This window comes from Carcharodon carcharias, chromosome 5, assembly GCF_017639515.1.
Source record: "Carcharodon carcharias isolate sCarCar2 chromosome 5, sCarCar2.pri, whole genome shotgun sequence".
Classification (NCBI taxonomy): Eukaryota; Metazoa; Chordata; class Chondrichthyes; order Lamniformes; family Lamnidae; genus Carcharodon; species Carcharodon carcharias.
Genome location: NC_054471.1, coordinates 132451394 through 132465560, shown reverse-complemented (window position 1 = coordinate 132465560; position 14167 = coordinate 132451394). Strand labels below are relative to the sequence as shown.

General features: G+C 46.1%; 1 protein-coding gene across 1 annotated transcript in view; it reads left to right on the top strand.

Moving 5' to 3' along the window:
* slc35f1 (solute carrier family 35 member F1) overlaps nt 1–14167 on the top strand; it is a 455916-nt gene that overhangs the window by 364350 nt on the left and 77399 nt on the right. Inside the window, exon 7 of the mRNA XM_041188566.1 lies at nt 11298–11452. Coding sequence (XP_041044500.1) covers nt 11298–11452 — 155 coding nt within the window. The remainder of the gene's footprint in view (nt 1–11297; nt 11453–14167) is intronic.

The following is a 14167-nucleotide window of genomic DNA, read 5'->3' as shown; positions in this document are numbered from 1 at the left end:
GGGAAAATGCTGCCCATAACATCCTTACTTTTATGTTCAATCCCTCTCGTAGTAAAGGATAGCATTCCATTCGTCTTCTTAATTACTTGCTCTACCTGCATACTAACTTTTTGTGACTCATGTACTAGAACACCTAGATCCCGCTGCACCTCAGAATTATGCAGCCATTCACCATTTAAGTAATACTCTACTTTTTTGTTCTTCCTGCCAAAGTGAATAACTTCACATTTTCCCACATTAAACTCCATTTGCCAGATCTTTGCCCACTCACTCAACCTATCTATATCCTTCTGCAACCTCCTCATGTCCTCTCCACAACATACTTTCCGACCTATTTTTGCGTTATCTGCAAATTTAGCTCCCATGTTTTCACTCCCTTCATCTAAGTCATTGATGTAAGTCATAAAAAGTTGAGGCCCCTGTACAGACCCCTGTGGGACTCCACTCATCACATTCTGCTAATCAGAAAAAGACCCATTTATGCATACTCTCTGCTTTCTCTCAGCCAACCAATCTTCTATGCATGGTAATATGTTACCCCCTACACCATGTGTTTTTATTGTCTGTAATAATCTTTGATGTGGCACCTTATCAATGCCTTCTGGAAATCCAAGTACGGGATGTCCACAGGCTCCCCTTTATCTACTGCACATGTTACTCCTTCAAAAAACTCTAATAAATTAGTTAAATATGATTTTCCTTTCACAAAACCATGCTGACTCTTCCCAATTGCCTTGAGCTCTTCCAAGTGCTCAGCTATAACTTCCTTAATGATCGATTCTAATAACTTCCCCACGACAGATGTCAGGCTAACAGGCCTATAGTTTCCTGTTTTCTGCCTCCCTCCCTTCTTGAACAGAGGGTTATATTTGCTACTTTCCAATCTGATGGAACCTTTCCAGAATCTAGCAAATTTTGGAAAATTAGCACCAGTGCATCAACTACCTCATTAGACACCTCTTTTAAGATCCTAGGGCGTAGTCCGTTGGGACTCGGAGACTTGCCGGTCTGCAACTCCATCAATTTGCTCAGTACCGTTTCCCTAGTGATTTCAATTTCACTAAGTTCTTTTCTGCTGTTCACCTTCTGATTTACAGCTTTTACAGGATTTGCCAGATCTGGCACTCCACCCCCAGCCCTGCTTCATTCCCTGGAATTGTGAGCCCCCTTTTCCTGAAAGTAGGTGTTACATTGCAATGACTATCACTCGTAGATTACTTGATGTCATCCTGCCTCCAAGGTGAGGGAGGAATGCATGATCAGCACAATGCTAGGCAGCCAAGATGCTGTGCACCTTCCCCATGTGTAAGGCCTTCACCCACCCACCCCCAGAACCACAAACGACACCTCCGCAGAGACATAAGGGCCACGAACAGTGCCTTTGCTGCATTATACTGCTTTGGATCTCAGACATCCTCACAAGGCTGCAGCATTTTTGAGCCTTTCCTGTACTTTCCTGCGAAAAGAATACACATAGTGAGGACTTAACTTGGCCAATCTCAAGAAGTCATTCAACCTCTTCATGCATTGCGTCCAGGTGTGACACACTGCTGACCTCTGTAGCCACCTCCTTCCAGGCTGAATGTGTCACAGAGGGGGATCTCCTCTTCCCATCTGCTGACCTTAGGGCCTCACACCTGATAGGCATAGCATGGAGGAGGGCCCAGAGGGATTCATCATCGAAACACTGGACTGTTCTTGCTCTTCTTCCCTGCTTCTCACCTTGCTCCCTTGTCTTGGCCACTTTTGGAGGTAACCTGCTAGAACTAAACAGTTCCTCTTTCTTAAGATCTTGCAAGCATTTCTATGGTCAGATTGTATGCCATCTATGCTCTCTGGCAAGAAACAACTCAAACTCTACATATTTCAAGACAATTTACACTTGAATCACACCCACTTTGAGCAATGCCTGATACTATCTCCAACAAGTAAATACTGATTTTGGATTGAAGACTCACACATTTGCTGGATCACCTGAGACTGACCCATGCCAAGTGGACCTTTACATGAACGGCCGTGACCTCCTTTCTGGTCACGGCAGCTACTGTGGTCATCAAACATCCCACCCTCCAGCTGCGATTGGGCAGATTAGAGAAAGACATTCGACCTTGTGGCCTTGAAACCCGCCCTCAGGCTCACAATTGGAATTTTATATGGCGTTCTTTGAGGCAGGGGTGGAAGCTGGAAAGTCAGGGTGAGTCCCACCCGCCCTGACAGAACATATTATTCAGCCTGCATTCTCTTTCTTCCTATCCAACTCCATGACTAAGGCCTCCAGCATTGCATCCAGGAATCTGGAATGCTCTCTCTATCCTGGTGTGCCACTTATTTTGTTTCCGATTGCAGACAATTGCAAAACCTGCAGTCAGCAACATCAGATTCTTTTCTTTCAGTACAGCTTTTAACGAGGATAAGACTGCCTTTAAGAGCTGGAGGCTAGATGAAACATGTGCTGGCCCCGCAAACTCTTAGGCCTTCCACTGAACACACAACCAGCCAGGAGCATGGATTCCACTTTGCTGAATGCTTCAATCAGGCAAATGAGGAGGCTGCAAGAAGGTGATGCCCACCTGTATGAGACCGAGAGTGCGTGGTCATGGCAAAAAATAGGTGCAGGCAAATTTTTAAGAAAGTGTGATTTTTTTTGTTAACCTTGAAAGCAAAAACTTTGTATCGACATGTTTCCATAGAGTGACAAGTCTGTAGGGTGTGATGTGTGCTCAGTGCCTCAAATTTCAAAGTCACTAAACCAATTCATAAATGGAAATGCAAACAGGTGAATAAGTTTCACTTGCTCTTAAAAAATTCATATTTTATAAAAAAAAGTCATATGAAATTTAATTTTTTCAGTGTCATGTTGGTTCTTGCACCCAGTGACCTTTGTACATCAAAGGCAAAGTTCATAACATGAAACAAGACAGGAAGTGAAGTATTTAAGAGGCTGATGCAGTATCACACAGTACTATGGCCTGCCCGACCCAAATGCACGTAAAATTGCGCAAAATGATGTCAGGTATGCATCCCAACGTCATTGTACATGCGTGCAATTTTGAGGTTGGTAGTTGCGCACCGGAGTCGGATCGGCGTCCACCGACAATTGAAGGGCCAATTAAGGACATTAAAAATCCTATTCACCATGATTTTATGTTGCCTGAATGATTTTTGGCTTGTCGCACGGGCAAAATGGGTGGTCGGAATTCACGTTTTTATCATTTCCTCATCCCCGGGCAGGATAAAAGGCTCCTGGAACAGCAGCACTTACTCTCTCATTGCCAGTTCTTTGCTGTGTGAGTACAGAATTGTGCCAAAGCTTCTTGGCATCTTGTTTGATTGTCAAGCCTGCATTTCAGCATCTCAGGTCCTCGTCTTCCCTGGAAGGTTCCTCTGTGTAATGCAGCACAGTGCCCCTTCATTTTCAAGTCCTCTGCATCCCATCTAATGGGGATAGCATATTCTGCTGGTGGAACCTCCTCTGAAGAGGAAGAGAGGGGCAGGAGGAAGAGGAGGCCAGGTGGACGTGGGCAGCACCCCAGGGACAGACCTTTAAAAGGAGAGGCATGGGCTCAGTTGGTGCAGAGCCAGCAGGGAGGCCAAGGCAGGAGGGCACACCGAAGAAGCCACTACCCAGCATCTAGAGTGTTCAGGCAGCGCTCCAACTACCTCCAGATGTCCGAGGTCCAGTGCCGCAGGAGGTCTGCCTCCTCAGGGACACAGTGACACAATATGCCACATGATGGGTCCAGAAATTGCCTTCAACTGCGTGGGTGGTCACCCCATGCAGGTGGCTTTGTAGGTCACAGTGGTCCTCAACTTCTATGCCTCTGCTTCTTTTCAGGGCTCAGTGGGGGATCTGTGCGGCATTCCTCAATCAGCTCCACATGGATGTGTCTAGCTTGTGATTGACCCTGCCTTTAGACATGTCTGCACTTTCATCCACTTCCGCACAGACGAGGCGATCCAGGCGGAGAGAGCACATGGCTTCACTGCGATGGCTGTGTTCCCCCATGTCCAAGGTGTAATAGACTGCACTCACGTGGCCATCAAGGTGCCAGCAGGCGAGCCTAGAGCTTTTGTCAGCAGAAAAGGGTATCACTCAATGAACGTTCAGATCGTCTGTTACCACAGGACACAGATTCTCCAAGTTTGTGCCCGTTAACCTGGAAGCTCACACAATGTTTACATCTTGTGGTACTCACAGGTACCAAGGCTGTTTGTGGCTCCTGCATGAGTGGGTGGATGGTTCCTGGGTGACAAGGGCTTTCCCTTGAGGAGTTGGCTGATGACCCCACTCTGTCACCCAAAAACTGAGGCCAAGGAGAGATACAACAGGAGTCATGCCTCCACAATGCGATTATGGAGAGGACCATCGGGCTGCTGAAGATGCTCCCCAGGTGCCTGGACTGATCATTGGGAGAATTACAGTATCCTCCAGAGTGTGTCTCCCTAATAGTTATCGCATGCTGTACCCTGCATAACCTGACTCTGGCAAAGGGAGACTCACTGGAGGCTGAGATAATGGAAGACAGCTCCACAGGCCATGGAGGTTGACTCAATTGAAGGCTCAGAGGAAGAGCCTGGGGAGGGGCAGGGTGAGGACCTCGAGGCAGAGGATAGGAACCCTCATGGGGGCAGGGACACCAGGGATGCTTTGATGCAGCGAATCTTCTGCTAGGCATCCAAGGCATCGATGCTTTTGCTAACAATAAATGAGAACCCAACCCAGTACGCCAGCACCACACACTGTTATACTTTTACACGCCTGTGCTGCATCTGGCACCTATTCATACCATCCATCCAACTCAGCCCATCTAAATCAAATAAATATTTATGTTACTTCACATGAACAAACAAAGTGTCCATCCCTAACACCAGCATCAAAATAAACAACGCAAAAAATGTCACCCATGACACCCCGCTGCTGTGCTCAAGGTGCCTTCAACTTAGGTCTGCGGGTGCTGCATCTTTGTGACCCCCCCTTCACCGACAGTGGTGTTGGAGGCAGCCTGCTGACTCTGCTGTCCTGATGGCCCTGATGACCTTGGCAGTCATCCTCTGGCCGCTGGAGCCTGAGCAGGCTTTGTGTAAGAAGATGCATCCAGCCCATAGCTGGGCGCTCCTTAGTCCTGGCATCATCAGAGGGGTGAAGGAGCTGATGCCCTTGTCCAGAGCACCCTGAGAGAAGCGCATAGAGATAACAAGCAGCTCGTCCACCAGCGTGAGGTGCGTTTGTACCTTCCTGTTCACCACTGATGGACAGGGACCTAGCAGGGAGACTAGGTGTTTCATCTATCTCTCACACCAGCAGTAACCTCCTGAGGTCACTCCCTGATGAGGGCTGGCAGATCCAGTGCAACCCCAGGAACCCCTGAGCCTGCTCCTGAAGCTGCCCCTCCATGAGAGCCGACACTCTCTCAAAGGAGGAGGCTGTGCGCTCTGAGCTTTGGGCCATCGCGGAACTCATGCTCTGAAATACCAGGTATTTCTGTTTTTGTTTTGGATTTCCAGCATCCGCAGTTTTTTTGTTTTTATCTCTGCATGGGCTCCTCCATGACAGAGACCATGGCATGCAGACCCTCATGGATCTCTGTCTGTTCTCCCCACGCATGCCGCTGGACATCCAGCATCTGCCACCTGATGGACTACTCCATAGGCTCGTCGCCTGCCTCGGACGCAGCATGGTCCTCGTCCCCAGCTTTGCTCCCACTGTCAGCTCCTGCTTCTGTTAGCTCCTCCTGCGAGTGTGATGTGCCCTCACCACTGGACATTACCTGTGGAGCCAAATTCCCACCGACGTGTGAGTATCTGTGCTGGTGCCTGGTTCAGAGAAACAGTGTGACGCTGGTGCAGGTGTGATGTCCTCCTCAACGAGGGCAACGCGGGGTCTCTGGCAGCTCCTGTGGATGGCACGTCTGCGGGAGGAAGGGAAAAGGTCAGTACATTCAATCATCGTAGTCACTATGCATGCTAGGTAGGTTGAGGAGACAGTGGAGACCTGCTGCATGGTGCCATCAGCATCAGAGCTTCAGTGGACTCTCTGGGTATGACAGCTCAGTTTCTGATGAGAGGAGCCCGTTATGTGTCCAGTACCCACCACACATGCATCTGTCACCTGCACTCTTACCTTCATCCGAGGCCCCTGCCTCACCGTGACCAGAGGAGTAAGCTGGCTGGTGGCATTCAAGCTCCAGCGCATTGCTTTTATGCTTCATGAGGATGCACAGGTTTTGCACTCCTCCAACCGTTCTGTGGCACTTTGTAGTATTATGACTGCTGTTCCCCTGACAGGGAAAAATAGACAGCCTCATTATTGCTCTGCCTCTCTGCCACCTCCCCTCTCACCCGGGCATTAGACGGGCTGTGTCACTGTGGCACATCTCACCCTGCAATGCACTGAGACCAGCTGTGCTGACATCCCAGCCTTGGCAGGGCAGCCTTCAGTGCCAGTGGCATACATACTCGAAGACCCCTGAACATTCCGAGCAATGGGCACCCGACAAAAGTTCTCTGCACGGGTCCATGCCATTTCTGTACTTAGCCTTGTTGATGGCAGCATATCATTGAACTTTTTTGCGGCACTGAAACCACGAGCAGCGCACCATGTCATACCCACTGACCTTGCCGGTGACCTCTGTCCAGGCCTTCTTGATCAGGTGGGGTGGCCTTCTCTTGCCTGGGCCTGGCACTGACCTCCTCAACAGCAGCTCAGGCTCTCATCTGAGAAACGGGGGGCAGAGTGCCCATCCAACTTGCCCTCCCGCTTTCCATGAACACCAGTTGCTGAGGCCATGGCTGCACATCAGGACATTTGTTCAATTGCTTCCAAACAGCTCCCTCAGCCTCCCCCACAACTCCTGGCAGCCTTCAGGGAGCTGCCTCTTCTGTTTTTTGAGCACCCCGTTGGGTCCCCATTGGACCTGGTGCCCGATGAATTCCTACCCTCAAGCACGAAAAACACATCTTTAATTGGCCACCCAGCGTAAAATCATGTTCACAGTGCAAACTCGTCCGGGAGCAGGTTTTACATCTGCTTCCGGCTGCACTGACTGCGGTTTCATCCTGAGGGTAGAATTCAGGCCTGTGAGTTGAAATTTATGCTGGGGATTAGTTCCCCATTCCCCACTTAACAGCAATCAGGCTGTTAATTCACTTGAGGCAGGCATTCTGCTTCCAACAGAGAGGAATTCCCACCTCCAAGAGTTGCTGGCCAGTCAAATGATTGGCAGCTCTCTGGCCCCAGCAGTGCCACCAGGAGCATTGGACGCTGTTGGGAATGCAGCGAGTCCTGGAGGGAAGCATGCTGTGGTGGAGCCTGAACAAAGCCCAGGGTCCCACTACGGCTAGGCTGGCAGGCCCCGGTGAAGAGGGGTTGGAGGACCAAGATGCACAGGGCAGTGAATAGGGGGAGCCCAGGGTGTAGAGTTACCTTGAGGAGTGCCTCCAATGAGCACAGGGGTGTCTAAAGAGGAGGAACATCCCCCCTTGACCGGCCACCAATCCACTAGCTTTCACCTGCCAGACTGGACACTTGGTGTCGGCCTCCCCTGCCACCGGTAAAATCCCAGTGACCTTAGGAGGTCGCCCTTAATTGGTTATTTAAAGGTCTCAATTAACCCATGGGCAAGCAGGCCACCCTACTCCTCACCCACCACTGGCAAAACAGCAGTGGTGGCAGGCAGGGATGTGTAGGTGCTGCAATGGCAGCGCTGGCATGGCACCCAATTTTACAGCGTGCACCCCGCTGCCCCCACCCTCCATCTGCTGCCATCCCACTTGCAGGATTCCATAAAATTCTGGCCTATGTTAATCCCCTGATAAGCCGCTTAGAACCCTTCCTGCACCACAAAGTTCCACATTTGTAAACAGAAGGGATAACCTGATTATGAAGTGTGTAAGTGTTTATTTCATGGTGGTGTAACATCTAGCAAATGGAGCCTGCCCAAAAAAGGGCTGAGCAGTTGGGTTATAAAGGGTATAAAATAATATAGGTATTCAAAATTCACTGCAGTGTAACTGTTGGACAAAATGTGTTTTCCAAACTATTAGCATTATGAAAATAGCGATTCTTTTCTCGCTATCCACTATTTCTTGCTTTGGTTGTTAATTTAAGGGCTTAATTCCCATCTCAAACCTTCCATCCTTCGTTCTTTACCATGCCTAGTGGCACATGAGGCAGACAAAGCATGTGTTTATGTCTGTTGGCATAGCTACAGGTCACCAGAGGGGTGCCAAGAGTGGCTGACTAGGAAACTCTCCTGCTCTTACTGCCTTGCCGTAGGTGTAGTGGAAGGATTTACAAGTTGGTAATCAACCTGTTTGAACATATTGTGAGCTCATCTTCTGTGGCCATCAGATCCTGAAGTGGGACGTGAACCTATCCACTGAGCCACAAGATCTACATCATTACAAGTCTAAATCAAAAAAAATCTTGCATGTTCTTTTAATATATATCCAAGTTAAACTAGAAGTTATTAGTATGTTGACTTTGATGGTGCTAATGCATGTTAGTGATTGAATATGTGGAGTATATTGTATTGTATAGCATCCAATGTAAAGGACAGCTTAGAAAAAACTATTTCACATTTCCTATTCTTAATGTCAAAATAACATATAACTGGTGTGTTATGAATCCGTTGAGTAACATTAGTAAGATAAGATCATGATTGGGGTTTGGCAGTGAAGTGGACTATGTCAGGTTCCCACATCATCAAGGTGACATGGTAACAAATGGAAACCAATTCTCAGTGACCATCTTTCTATAACAGGTGTTTTGATAAATTTTACCAGTTAAATTGATAATATTAAACTTCAATCTGACACTGAATTTATCATTTAGTGAAATAACATATGAACTACTTCACCTTCCCTGACTGCTGAAAAAAACCTGCTGTGTTCAGATACTTATGAGGTGATGGATGAAACCGAGGCATCACACTATGGTGATGCAGCATATAGAGCATTAATACTCGGTGCCACAGAGTGGCAGAATGTGGGATTGTGTCCACAGTTGCCCACAAAGCACATTTTTAATATCAGCAATATTGTCAGGAGAAGACACAAGAACCCAACATAGGGAATGGTGAGAAGCGCAGAAGGCAAGTCATTGCAGGCAAGTCTCAGTACATTCTAGTTATCAGATCAAGAGCTGAACTGGCAGGTATTCAGGACCAGATTGCATGTCTGTTTGCCAACCCCTCATGGAAGAAGTATGTGAAGCTGAGGGAGATTGTAAAAGAAATCACAAAAGTAGGAGGACAAAATCTGTTTATAAAACTGCTGCATATCGTGAGGTATTTTTTTCTCAATGCTCTCAGAAATTAGCATCTCAATATATCCACCGCCCAGGATTAAAAGACCGATTTCACAGGTCTATGTGCCAAACTCCAAGGGCAGCTGAAGTTTGTCCAATGTCATATTGGCTTCGCAATGTGCAAGCGTACCTGGCTGCCGCCTTGGAAAGGTGTTCGGTCCTTGAATATGCTATGCTGGGGCCAATAGGCCTTTAAGGATCCCTATCCAAAGTTGGTTAGCAGCTGAGCAGAATATGTGCAGGGCATACTCTGCTCAGTTTTTCAGCTTTCTTCGGTGGTCTAAATAGCAATCCTTCAAAAAAAAGCCCAAACAGAAAGGGATCAGCCAAAAGGCTGTCTCCAGCAACAAAAAGGTACACTTTCTTAATCATTTTCTTTAAACTCACTGCTGTTCGCTGCATTTTCCCTCTGTTGAGCTGCCTCAGGAGACCTGATGCATGCAGGGCAGCAAGGGCCAGGGCCAGATTTCAGAAAAGCCTCAGGCCTTTAGTTTCTGCCACACACTGTGAGTATGCTGATCAACTGGCTGTGCACTTTCAGCATTTCCTGTTTTTAATTACAGTCTCAGCACTTCTAATTCCTGCTATCGCTTCTTTCACACACTAACCCAATAACTGAAAAATCATTACAAATAAGTGTTGGATAAAAGAAAAGCAAAAGCTAAGGGTTGTTATGCAGGGAATTTCAGGCACTCTGTAACAAGCACAAGTACTCTCAGCTCAGGCATAAAACAATTAGATGGAGATACATACTCCTGGTTCAACAATGTGCACCAGGCTCAACTCTCAGGAAGGTACTCCTTCTTGGCCAAGGTCACAGTTTTTCATTTAACAAAATATCTCATCCCAAATAAGATTATCAAATTAGAGATAGCACTCTTCTGTGGGCTCATTCTCACTAGGCACTAGACTGGGACTGCCCAACTCAATTCATATGGAATCCTTACAAGGAGCAGAAAGATGATACTTTCAGTTTGTCAGTCTGGCTTGAGTACAAGGTCATGTCCCAGAAGTGAAAACCTATTGCACCACATAGCCTCCCAAATCTTTAGTTATTACGAACTAAAATTATTGAAATTTTCTTTCAAGTAACGAGAGGGCCACCACTCCTCTGTCTGAAATTTTGTTGACATCTCTAGTTTAAAAATTGGCATTTCTCCCATAGGAACTTAAATAATTCGCCCTGTTTTGCCGACTAGGTCCAAATAATATTGAGTACATAAACAGCCCTGGTGTATTCTTCGATATTCATCATTTTCTACTTAAGTTTCTAAGAAATTTAATTCTGCAAAATTAAAAATTAGAAATTGAAAAAAATTATTTACTTCAATTTTTTTCCTTTAATGACAATGTTTTATACTCATTCCTTACAAGCATAGTCAGACCAGATATGAACACTGATACAAGAATATAAATTTTAATGTTGATGTCAGTTCATCATCTATTTCCATATAAGTAAATGAGCAAATGACCCATTTACCTTCCATCTGTGCTTTCGCCTTCCTAGTCGATAACTATTTGCAAAACGCTGTGCCAGTACTTCTGTTAAACAAGAGAAAGCTAACAGAATAAAGCTGGAAGCATTTGGGAAGCAATATGTTCCAAAAGTGACTCTGAATAATGGGACATGACATTAATTATCTGAGCATGCAAAATATTACGGGAAAAAAATTCAAACTTTGAAAAGCAAAATTAAAAATTTTGTTTTCTTTTTGCAACTTTTCCCAAATTAAATCTGAAACAGCCCCATTGGAATCCACAATATGCATTCAAGGTTTAAGATATTTTTCTGTTTGTTTTACTGATCATGCCCTTTGGATTATACGCATTCAAATTGAAACTGTTCATTAAGTAGTCTGACGACACCCTGCTGAATGGGTCATTGAAACTGACAGCTTTAGTTGCCTTCAAAGAGCTTTGGAACTGCACCAGTTATGTTTCCTTTTCTTTTTGAAAATGTCCTAATGTCTTTTTCTGCACTTTTCTCCAGGACTGCTCTACGTTGGTTTCAGTGCCTGTATGTTCGGTCTGTACAGCTTCATGCCTGTAGTCATTAAACGAAGCAGTGCCACCGCTGTCAACCTCTCCCTATTAACGGCAGATATTTACAGTCTATTTTGTGGATTATTCCTTTTCCAATACAAGGTATGTTAATCAAATTAAATATGTCAAGGGGATACATTATCTTGTGAGGCATAGCAGGAGGTGACCTGGACTCCTACTTAAAAGTGTCTGTGAACTGTGTGCCTGATAGGTTTGTTACAAATGCAAGGGTTATTTTTTTCTGCACAAAATTGAACACTGGTACTCTGTCAACTTAGTTTTCCTAGAAGATGCAGGAGGTTCTGCTATGTGAAACATTAGGCCTACTTTCCTGTCAACATCATGTAAAGATGCACATTCATTTCTCATCATTCCTGTCAGAACAAGTGCTCTCATGCTCAGTAATTGACCATTATATTTTTAAAAATTCTGTACCCAAGGTATGATCTCTGCTTTATGCTGAGTTAACTGCTGATCTCAAGCAAGGGAATGCTTAGGACAGTGCAATTTGCCTCAGCATTTGCTGAACAAGGAAGAGGTAAAATCACTTAATAGCTCCTACACCAAATTGCTCTCCAGTGACCCCTGCTGAAAAGTACCTATCTGCTCGTGAGAGATGAGGAAGGATAATGTACAATCATGTTGCCTTATGCTGTTATATAGTCTGCTGACACTCGCTGCCTAGGCTCATACATTGGACAAGGCACTATAGGATAACCAGAGCCTGTGGAACCGTACCCCATTGTGACTCGCCACCTTCAGAACTCCATTGGGAAAAGGGAAACTGCCAATCCAACACATCCTGCACACCATATGATGGGATATGGGCTTGAGCTTGTGATTCTTCACTGAAATCAGAGGTAAAAAGAAGATGCACTGAATAAATCACTCATGTTCAATGGGCGGAATATTCTTTAATGTAAGCTGGAGAGTGTCTGATTTTTCTCTGAATTTAATTCAATGAAATTGTATTTTAGAAATTGTACAATTCAAAACTACATGTTCCCATTCCACAATGAATCCCAAATTCATTAGTGGATCATTAGTTACAAAGTAAACTGGCATTCAGTGGCTTTCTTTTGGGCAAAAATAGAAGCTTCAGCCCAAGTGATTAGCTTAAGAGTAGCATCACACCCCATTCAAGTAGCATAGAAAGACCTCAAAGGATAGAAAATAATCTGGGGGAGATCCACATTGATACCAAAATGATTGGGCTGGGTTAAATTTGAGTTTACGGAACATATCTTGTAATAGCGTAAGCTTCTGAGATCTGTCAGATATCAGTGCTTACTGAACAGAGATCTTGCACTGTTCTGAGATCTTGAATAATCTAAGATGACACCAGATGTCTAAGAATTGAGTTCTTGGTGTTTAATTCCACAAATTTGCCTTCCTGATAGTAACGTAGTCTTGAGATGTCTGAATGGAAGTATATGCTATGCTGTACCAATAAACTGTACATGAAAGTCGTGGGCCAGGATTTTCTGTGCCCGCCAGCGTCGGGCATGTTCAGTGGCGTGAGCAGACAATATGGCGAGAAGGCTGACAATCGGTTTCACGATGTTGTGAAACCAGTTTGCAATCATCCACTCAGCCCATCGATGGCAGGCCATGTTCTCCACCATCGGACATTGGAACGTCATTGTAATACATCAGCATATCATTATAAGGCCAGCTCGCCGGACTTACCCCCCCGCTGGATCGTCCACCCACATCAGCGGGAAAACATGCAGGTGTAGAACACATCTTGACAAGTGTGACATGCAGAAGTCGGGACTTACTGCCAGGGCCTTGCTCACATTTCGGACATCCGAGGAGCAGAAGATGCTGGAGCCCGACAGCAATGGGAGGAATGTCCATGGCAAGCTGGGTGGATTCTCATGGACATGGCTCTGCTGTGAAGCAGGTCATGGAAGTTGGATAATCACCGTTAATGCTCACAACAAATGATGGTTGAGGGGGTGGGAGAGGAAGGACCAGGATTGACTGGGAGAAGAAGTGGTCTCGGGGATGAGGTTGGGTGGGGAGTGGAATGAAGGTGTCGGAGGGGGGGTGAAGTTGGGAGGGGGAAATGAAGGTGTCGGGGGGATGATGTTGCGGGGAGAATGAAGGTGTCGGGGTGTAGGTTGGGAAGGGCTAACAAAGGTGTTAGGGTGGTAAGGTTGGGTGTGGGTGAGGAAGTACAGAGGGAGAAGGGGGCAACAGGGGAGAAGATGGTGTAAGAGAGCTGGGGAGGTTGGTGTAAGAGAAGGAATACTTAAAAACATAGAAACTAGGAGCAGCAATAGGCTATTCGGCCCTTTGAGCCTGCTCCGCCATTCAATATGATCATGTCTGATTCTCTATCTCAACGTCATATTCCCACTTTCTCTCCATACCCCTTGATGCCCGCAACGTCCAAAAATTTATCAATTTCTTTCTTGAATATACTCAGTGACCCAGCCTCCACAGCCTTCTGTGGTAGAGAATTCCACAGGTTGACCACCCTCTAATTGAAGAAATTTTTCCTTATCTCAATCTTAAATGGCCTGATATCCTGAGACCATGGCTCCTGGTTCTGGACTCCCCAACCAGTGGAAACATCCTCCCTGGCCCTGTTAGAATTTTATATGTTTCAATCAAATCCCCTCTTGTTCTTCTAAATTCTAGTCAATACCAGCCCAGTCAAACCAAGCTATCCTCGTACGACAGTCCTGCCATCCCCGGAATCAGCCTAGTGAACATTCGCTGTACTCCCTCTATGGCAAGTATATCCTTTCTTAGGTAGGGAGACCAAAACTGCACACAATACTTTAGGTGTGGTCTCACCAAGGCCCT